This window comes from Acanthisitta chloris, unplaced genomic scaffold (genome assembly GCF_000695815.1).
Source record: "Acanthisitta chloris isolate BGI_N310 unplaced genomic scaffold, ASM69581v1 scaffold22426, whole genome shotgun sequence".
Classification (NCBI taxonomy): domain Eukaryota; kingdom Metazoa; phylum Chordata; class Aves; order Passeriformes; family Acanthisittidae; genus Acanthisitta; species Acanthisitta chloris.
The window spans coordinates 26,174-35,959 of NW_008679038.1; the positions used below are offsets into that span (position 1 = coordinate 26,174).

At 40.7% G+C, this 9,786-nt stretch overlaps 1 protein-coding gene across 1 annotated transcript in view; it reads left to right on the forward strand.

Moving 5' to 3' along the window:
• Nucleotides 1-4,564, forward strand: part of UBAC2 (UBA domain containing 2) — a gene marked incomplete at its 5' end in the record, with an annotated part of 29,381 nt that extends 24,817 nt beyond the window's left edge. The window contains 2 exons of the mRNA XM_009077155.1: nucleotides 350-472; nucleotides 3,758-4,564. Of these exons, the coding sequence (XP_009075403.1) occupies nucleotides 350-472; nucleotides 3,758-3,865 (231 nt within the window). The remainder of the gene's footprint in view (nucleotides 1-349; nucleotides 473-3,757) is intronic.
• Between the last annotated feature and the right edge of the window lie 5,222 nt (nucleotides 4,565-9,786).

The following is a 9,786-nucleotide window of genomic DNA, read 5'->3' on the forward strand; positions in this document are numbered from 1 at the left end:
AGGACCTGCCGTTGTACCTCTTGCCAGGTAAGTCCCTATCAATAAAGACAGGAGTCTTTCAGCCTGAGAAATCTAGCACTGTACTAAACCAGATCTATCCCAAAGGGTGTGAAACATCCTTTCCTCCTTCTGTTAGCACTTTTCCTTCATTTGCAGTGATTACTTCTAATAACTAGTAAAGCAGTAACCAGTCTGATTTTTGCTTCATAAGAGACTGCAGCAGTTTTTGTGGATTAAAATATATTTTGCTTCATACATTTGCTTTTCATATTATGTGATATGGATGATCTTTTTGTTTAAAGTATTTGCAGTCCTCTTTGCAAAGACTGACAGCAGTGTCTGCTTTCAGGGTGGGATGATAAACTGGAACAGACTGTTTCCTCCGTTACGTCACAGACATAACGCGAACTATCAAGATCATCGCCCATCTGAACAAGACATACCTCCACCTACTGAGGTTTCTGAAGAGCAGGTAAACATTTCTCTATTTTAAAATGGCATTGAAAATGGTTAGGAATTAACTCTATTAATTTTTATCATCTGTTTGCACAGTTCTTAAATGTTCTCTCTGTCAGATTAGAATAAAGAAACAGGTAAAAAAATTAGAATATCTGTTAAGGGTCACAATACAGAGACAGCAAATTGCCATTACCATCCAAACCAGAGTTACACAGCAATTTGCAGCTTGGGAGTGTCTGCTTCTGCTTGCATTTTGCATTTCAAGATGGGATGGTTTCAGTGGTGTTAACTATTCAAATCTGATAAACAGATGTTGCTAAGAAGGAGGAATGACAAATAGATTTCATTACTTGTCTTGTAGACATTTTCTTCGTTGCATTCCCAGCTTAAGTTTCCAACTCAGTCATTTAGTTTTTTTGCAGTAAGAACTATACCAGCTGTGGACTGCAAAACACACTTGAGCTAAAACTTTGGATGTTCCCTTAGTAATGTGGTTGACTGTGGTTGTACTGATGCCACAGAGAAGTCTGGGTCCTTTCTACCAAGTATAGATTTAGGCTTACTGTGTAGGTTTAGACTTCTAGACTTTTGTTGATAGCTTATTCTCAAATGAGAGGATGATTTACTTGGAAATAAAAGAATTTAAGATTAGTCTTATTTCTGTATTCAAGATTTTTTGCATGCAATCAAGTTCTCCAGGTTGGAGCCTACCTGCAGTGAGCTGTATTGGCCACTTTAGAGTCTAAGGTCTCTGCTACCCTTGAACAAGAGTAGGGTTCAAGGTTACTTCTTTTTTTCCCTTTTTTCTTTTTTTTAAGGAGATAAATCAACACTGGCTAGCACCACACTATCATTTCTAGTTAGTTTAAAATGAGCTTTTCCCAAACAGAAATCTTTGCTATGATCTAACTTCTAGTTTTGATTCAGTATTAGCTTATGTTCAAAATGTTCAAAACCTTAACTGCACTGGTGGTTTTGACTGCAAACTCGCTGGACTACATCCAAAAAGGCAAAAAATCCAACACCCCAAAACCAATGACCAAGAAACAAAAAGAAAAACAGCCAAAAACCTTCTGAGACAAAGCCCAGAAACTTAGTTCTGGCTGGCCTGAAAGTCTGCTCAGTGCCAGTATGGGAGGGACCAAAAGATTTCCTTGCTGGGTTGGTTTATTTATTTGTTTTATTGACAAATTCTGCTTATGAGAGCTTCTATTGTTGGGCTGAAACTAATGAAATAGTCACTAGTCTGACTTACGCTGGATTCTTACCCAAAGCCTTGAGGCACAGATTCATGAAAGCAATATATGCTTATATTTTCTGATGCACTGAAGTTGTAGAGCTCACCTGATTCCTGCCATTTGCAATGCTGACTGGTTACCTTGCAGAGAAAAAGTAGTTGAAGCACCTTTGGTTTCTCAGTACTCTGCTAGTAACTACACAAGTTGTCTTTGAATGGCAGAAATGGAAGGGTTTAATCTGTTCTGCAGATTAATGTTTGTGAACATTTGCAATGGTACAGAAATCTCTGCATTTCTTGAGGGTTTTTAGCACCCTAAATTACCGTTGCTAGTTACACATATCTGTTTCCTGGAGCTGGATTCACTTCCTGTGGTTAAAATATACTCAGATGAGAAGAGATTTTTGTTGTTGCTCTTCCCTCTGATGCTCGCTGGATATTTCTGTAAATGGGAACGTTGCAATTCCATCCACCAATTCTGAAGGTTAGAATTCACAGCAACTGCAGTAAAAACCTTTCCTCTGAAATGTTTTTCTGTGGTGAGCTTTTATTCCACTGTGTGCCCTTTTTATCATAAAAAACACAATCTTAGATGAAAAATCAGACAGAGGAAACTTTGGAAAGTTGCAGGTTAGGAAATTGTTGTTGCAGAAGTGTTGAAAGTAACAATTCATTTCTCTCTCTACACGGAGGTGGGAAACTGGCCCTGGGTTGTAAGGCTGATGTTCTGACAACTAAGGTAGCTGTTCTGAAACACTTAGTGATAGTGTATTTATATTAAGAAAAGGAGGACCTCCACCTCTAGGCATACTTGGGAGTTGTCTATTTCTCCGTAAGCTGCCAAAGCAGAGAAGGTTAAAAACAGTGAAAATTGTGGAGGTGTCTTACAGGAAAGAAAAGCTGTTTTTAATGGCACCTTTCTTTAAAAGGCATTTAAAGCACTTTCAAAACTACTGCTGCACATTGCTCTTGCACCCTGGGAAGATTCCTCCTGATAGGTAAACAGCCTCTGCTGTGTTTCTGCTCAGCTTCATTCTGCTGCTGCAGGCTCTGTACAGACAGGGGAGAAGCAGCAGTAGCTCTCAGACAGCTCCTGTAGCCCAGGACTTCCAGGTTCAGGAGCTGTGGTGTCTGGTCACAAGGCCCATTTGAAGCAGAATGGGGAATGCTTTGTGCTGCCCATGGCCACAGTTAATTTTACATGCCACTCTCTGTCCCCCCACACCATGTCATTCTGCTTTCTGGAATATTGGTTATAAAAGTGAATCAGTTTAAATGTACTATAGATTGAAATTTAACCATAAATTACATTTGGTTTTGGCTTTTTTCTGTACAGAAAAATGGCATACATTGCTTTTACACGTGGTGATTTGAGTATCTGTCAATGCAGAGCACAAAGGTTAGGTGTCAAGTACATGATATTACGAAGAGGGATGGTCAAGTGGTTATTGATTGCCAAAATCATTGTCTTAATGTGTCATTTTCCATGCAATTCTTACAACAGATGTCACTGACTTAATGCTTTCTTGAGTATATGCAGAAACCCGTTTAAGTATTGCACTGCCTCTATTTTAGAGCGAACTTTCAGGGGTTTCTTAAAAAAAAGCCACCTAGAATTAATAGTTTGGAGGTTTTTCAATGCCCTCTGGGGAAGCAAGTCTTTTCAAGGAATGTAGAGCTAAGAGTTTCTGGATAGGTTTTTGCATCTGCTGTAAAATGGCATGTTGTGATCAGTGTTGGTTTCTTGAGATCCTGTTCTTGTGAAGAGCAGCAAGCCCCCAGGTCAGACTGTAGTTGTGTGGTGCTACACTTTGGATTTTACTCTTCTAACTGGACTAGCTAGGAAAATATAGGTGTTTATGTCTAAGTGGCACTTTCAGCGAATGGTTTTGAATAAAATGTCAGCAGGCAGTCATTTCTAGCAGTGTTTCCGAGCATGCTGTCCCAGATGTGACTTTGACTAGTGGAAAAGTGATTTCTGACACTGTTCATGTGACTAGTGCACACACAGTGTGAACAAAACTCTGGTTTTAAAGTGATGTCACTCCATTTCTTTTCCAGGTTGCACGACTTATGGAAATGGGATTTTCCAGAGGAGATGCTCTAGAAGCTCTGAGGGCTTCAAATAATGACTTAAATGTAGCCACTAATTTTCTACTGCAGCACTGATGGTTTTGTGTGTGAAGGAACTTCACTCGATGGTTTGTACATGCCTGGAGGAGGATCAAAGCCACCTGCTGGGCAGACTCACCAAGGTCAGCCCACAAGAGCGTCCGAAAAGAGAAACTGGCCCCGCATGACTGGTGACTCAAAGTGATGATAAGAAATGATATGAACTGTTCCCAAGCCTTCAGTTCACTTGGTGGTTTCTAGTCTGGTTTTCCTTTACAAAGTAACTTTAGTTTCTACTTGTTACTGGATACCACCAGAATTTATTTCTAAAATAAACTAGGTGGTTTTCTTCTCGTAAGTCCTTGTTAGACATGTTATCAGACATAATGACTAGGAAAAGCAGCTCCAACAACCACAACAACTAGATTTACCTGTCAAGAAAAATCATATTTTCTTCATTTACAAGTCTAATTCCTCTAGCTTACATCTTATTTTGCAGTACTTGACTTTTGATTACAGTAATAGGAGGTTTGAAGATCATTTCGTTTTCAGCTTGGCAAAGGATTATGGGACTATTATGTTATTCTTTGCAAAGTTTTATTAATGCCTGTAATATTTTATTTCTCAAATTCCTTTTTAAATAAAATTTGTCATTCAGTACATAACACACCGATAGGATGAGAGAAAACTCACGTGTGTATTGCAAGCGATGGTGAGTGACCTCTGTAAGTCCGAGTTGGTACAAGCTGAGTGGATTCTGTTCACACACAGGTCGTGAAGATTCTCACTGGAAGCAATAAAGGTGAATTGAATGATGCAATAAGATCAGAACTGAAATGACTTGAATGACTTCTATGTCCAATTCTGAGAGGACTGTAACGATGGATTTAGGCTGTGCCCGATGTGCTGGTTTTGTTTTTTTCAGCTGGCTACATACTGTCTTAAAATGATAAAAAGCTAACTTTTCTATATATAGTTCTAGTTTTCTAGTGTCAGAGATGTGGATGATCCTGCATTTGCTGAATGCTCAACATCTGAAGCAACTAGTGTTGACCACAGGCTGGAATATTAACGTTCAGGGTGATTCAGACTAGCACAGGAGGTGAGAGGACAGAGTGCCAAGCTCGTACAATACTGGGGTTGAAGTTTAGAGTGGTAAATCAGCTTTCTTGGCTTCACTCTCAGAAGTGCTCAGTGTTAGCACCTTAGGAGCTGCAGGAGGTCGGGTAGAGAGAGGGGAACATCCCTATCAAACCAAGCTGAAGGAACAGAAGATTCCAAACTGTTACTCCACGAAACCAATCTACACACGTATCTTAGTCACTTAATGTCTGTTTCTGTATGTAGTCGTATTTGTATATCATGTGTGTATGTGTCTGTTTATATACACACAGGCATAGTTAATACATACACACATTTAGAATAAGATATAGGTCATAAGAAGCCTGACAAAGGTGACAGCAGGTGCAGAGCAAAGGAGGGGAAAGAATACAGGAGAGAGGATGTTTTGGAAATGCAAATGAACACGTGTGTGCCAAAGTACAGTTCTTCACAATCTCACTCAGCCTGGAAAATGTACCAGGAAATTACGGGACAAGATTTAGGGAGAGAGAGATACCTTTCTTTTCATTTTTTGATTGACTAGTAAAACTGAAAAAAGTCCTTGAGGCATACAGTCCTTATCCATGAATTGCATCAAATTTGTGCAGCTTTCAGCATGTGACACAATTTTTAATAAATTCAATGTCCTGTGTGTACTTTTTTTTGTATTTTCCAGTGGATGAAATAAGGTGTTTTTTTGGAATGACCCTGTATTTTCTTGTTTGGCTTGCTGCTATGATTGCATTATTTAGGAAGGGTCTCCTTTTTAATTGAGAGGGGGTTTTTTTCTGTGAAGCTGAGTGGCTCTCTCTGTGTGTAGGCCACGGGCATTTCTGTACCCAGAGAACTCCAGAAACCTGCTGTCTTAGAAAGCAAAGGACACAGATTAGAAAACAGGCCTGTAATAATTGGCATATGCAAACTAGTTAAATGTTTTGAAACAAGTGCAGGTTTTCATTTTGGAACATACAAATCCTTCACAAATATTTTATCGAAAAGTCACAATAGAGACTAGTGAATTACTTCAGAAATCAAATTTTGTCTGTAGGAAATAAAGTTCCACCTAGCCCAGGGTAAATTGAATATGACCTGTGCCCTTTCAGATACTGCCCTGCTCCAAAGCAAACACAAAGACCATTTGTTCCTTGGAGTTTTAAAACATGTTGAGTGGTATCTGGGGTATTTAAGTGGATATTCTTTCCTGCTGTCTGTACAGGCAGTATCCAAATGTCACTGTTGTGTGGAAAATCCCATTTTACTGGGCATTTCACAAAACCTGGTCAAACATAAGTAAAATGCATGTCATAGTGGTGTCAGTTGAAAACTCCCCTTGACATGTGTAAGAAAAGTTTGTCCTCAAAATGCTCCCAGGGTTGTGATTTCCAATTATATTGAAAAAAGAAGTGGTGAAAGAAGGGGCCTCTGATGGCACTGAGCACTGTTCCTGTTTCGCACAAGAACCATAGAGAAAGGCTCATGTGTAAGAGCTGGAAAACAACTTGGTTTCCACTTAATGGTGAAACTTTCATGAACCATTTCTGGGAATGCAAGGACCATGCTCTTCACAGCCTACACAGCGTTTGTCTGATCCAGCTCTGAATGTCTCATCACAGTTTCTATTTTCGTGTGACACGACAGTGTTGTTTGGGCAGTGAGGGAAGGCATAGTGCCTTCCAGTGGACTAGATTTTAAGTCCCTAGAAAATACAGACTCATATTAGTAAAGCAAGTTTTAGTATGTTGAAGTAGTAGTTGCTGCTGTTAAAATTTCTCTGCTAGATGGGTAAAGTTGTCTTTTGAGACTGCATTGGAGTAATGGGGACTTTCCTAGACAGTTACGTGATAATTTGAATACACCCACAGTGAGGTTGTTATTTGTGGAAATCTGCCTGATAAGCCACCAGGTTCAGGTTCTCAAGCCTTAACTTTTTGCTGAGATGCAGATTGATTTGGCTCCATACATACCAAAACCATTTTCCTCTCTCAAAACACGCGTTAAAGATTGCCTGTTACTTAGTGAGCACAGGGACCGTCACAGCTGGTTTGTGCACCAGCCTGTGCTGTCTGGTGCCTATCAGTGCCTTTTTGAACATGTCATGGAGAAAAGGTCTCGTTATTTTTGTCTGAAACAGAATAACAAGCCAGAAAAACATATTGCAAGGTACTGGGCAAAGGGCAATGTTTCTGGCTCTCCTGTTTGTATGTGTGTATATGTATATGATTATATATATGCACATATATGTGTGTGTATGCAGATGTATATAGAGAGAGAGCGAGTGAGAATATTTATGTACTGGTTTGATGAACTTAACTGGAGCTAAGAGTTTGTTGAAGAAAATTAAAAGTCTGTATTCAAAGACTCCCATCTCTCAAACGTGTGTATTTGGAGTGTATGTGCAGCTGAAAAGGCACTCAAAGTCTCTGAACCACAACTCCCATGTCTTGGGGGAACTGCATCTGTCTGTGGATAAATAAATGCACAGCATTCATTTGAGCTAATAGAAGGGATTGGTACATGAGTGTAATTCATTTTCTGTGTGTGTTCTTCCACAAGAAAAACCTACATGAGATTAGCTTTCTTCAGCTGCGTGACCACAGAAATCAGTGTTTTTTATAACTGAGGGTAACTACGGTTTTATTAGGAGACACATATGAACACACCAACAGTATATGTGTTTATATATATGGACATGTGTATTTATGTATGTGTTTACTTAAAATATACTGGGTTTGGTTTAATTTTTAGTAGGATTACATTCCTCCTGTTCCCATATATAAAGGTATGCTTTGACCACAGAAAGTCCACTCTGAAAATTTTCAGTCCAAATACAAGATGGGAAACCAATGATAGGAGCAGAGAACATTACAACTGGACGAACGGGTGAGACTGGTGAGGATCTCAACAAACTGGTAGTTCAGTTGTTGTCATTTGTTTCCCAAATGAGAGTTTTAAGAGGAAATGAAAAGTTAGGTGGTCTCCCATCTGTTTGTAGGGAACTGTTTCTAAACTTCCATGGTAGCATTGGAGAAAGCAGGAATATACATAAAAATGGGTGAAAAATTCCAGGATTGTGGCTGAAGTGAAAGCAGGATTTGGCCTTTTGACTGGAAATGGGTAGGGACCATAATTGTCATTTAACATTAGCAAAGAAGAGGACTTGAGGAAGATGAGGGAGGTGGAACTGAGCAAAACTAGCAAGTTTAGAGAAAAGGAGTGAAGTAGAATTCAGAGGACAGAAAGAAAAGACCTGCTGAGAGAAGAGGGTCAGGGTGTCACATTGCACTTAATTCAATTTTGAAAGAATTCACAGGATTCCATGTGGAAAATGCAAATACGCAATGTTGTGGCTAATCTTGTTCTGAAAATTCACTTCTTTTTTTTTCAAGGGTGTCTTATAGGGGAATTCTTCCATTTTATTTGGTCAGTTTTGCAGGAGGTGGTACATGTAATCCCAGTGGCAGGTGGAGCCACCTTGGGGTGTGAGAACACAGATGTTTCTGGTTTTCAAAGGACAATTAGTCCTGCCAACCTGACTCTTCTGGCACTCCATCCCAGCTGTGGAGAGACCTCCTCCAGAAAGGACACAGCTCCTCACAGGTGCTGCTGCTTTTCCCACTGAAGGTGCTTTATAAATCCCCATCCCATGAGAGCACACCACCTTCTTGCAGAGACAAGTGTCCTGTGTAAAGGAGGTGGGTCAAGAGCTTGTGCTTGTCCCTCACCACTTTGGAGCATTTGTTTGAGGCAGGGAGAGGCACAGCTGCACCTCTGAGAAGAAGACAGCTGCCCATATCACCTGACCTGAACAATCACTCCAGGGCTTGTTACTTGGCCACAAAAAGCTTTTATTTCAAGTATATATGTGCGTTTTCACATGACAATATTTTACTGGCTTACAAAGATGGCTTGCAAATATAATGTATGACATGGCAATAGCTTGAGGACAATTTAAAGCACAGACTGAAGAGATGTGTTGCACAGCACAGGGAATTTACTAACAGGTAATGTGTGACTGCAACCAGGAGTTGTTGTCCCCCAGTGCTTTCCTGGAAATTTTTTCTTTTAGCTGAAAGCCTAATTTGGAAACCACTGTGAAGGGAAAAAGCAGTGTTGATCAAGCTCTGTCCACCCCCCCTGCCATGGGCAGGGACACCTTCCACTAGACCTGGTTGTTCAAAGTGCTGTCCAACCAGCCCTTAAACACTTCCAGGGATGGGGCAGCTACAACTCCTCTGGGCAGCCTGTTCCAGTGCCTCACCATCCACACAGTAAGGAATTTCCTAAACCTACTCTCTTTCAGTTTAAAGCCATTGTCCCTTGTTCTGTCACTACATGTCCTTATCAATGTCCCTCTCCAGCCTTCTTTTAAGCTTTAGATACCTAGCTTTCCAGTACCATTTAGGTACTTAAAGGCTGCTCTGAGGTCTTGGATCCTTCTCCAGGCTGAACAACCCCAACTCTCATCCTGTCTCATAGGAGAGGTGCTCCAGGCATTGTTTCACCTTTGTGGCTCTCCCCTGGACTTGCTTCAACAGGTCATGTCTTTCCTGTATTGGGAGCCCCAGAGCTGGATGCAGTGCTCCAGGTGGGATCTCACCAGAGCAGAGCAGAGGGACAAAGTCACCTCCCTTGACCTGCTGGCCACGTTGCTTTTGATGCAGCCCAGGACATTCTTTTGATGGAGCCAGATACATATTCTCTATCTGTAAATATATTACCTGTACAACAGGCGTGTTATTGCTGTGTGTCCACCAAGTGTACTCTCTGCCCTTAGACAAAAGTGCAATTTTCCCTTGTTAGAAGGCAGTACGGCAATAAGCTGCGGAGAAGCGAGGAACAGCTGCGCCGCGTGCAGCAATAGCCGCAGGGAAGGCCGT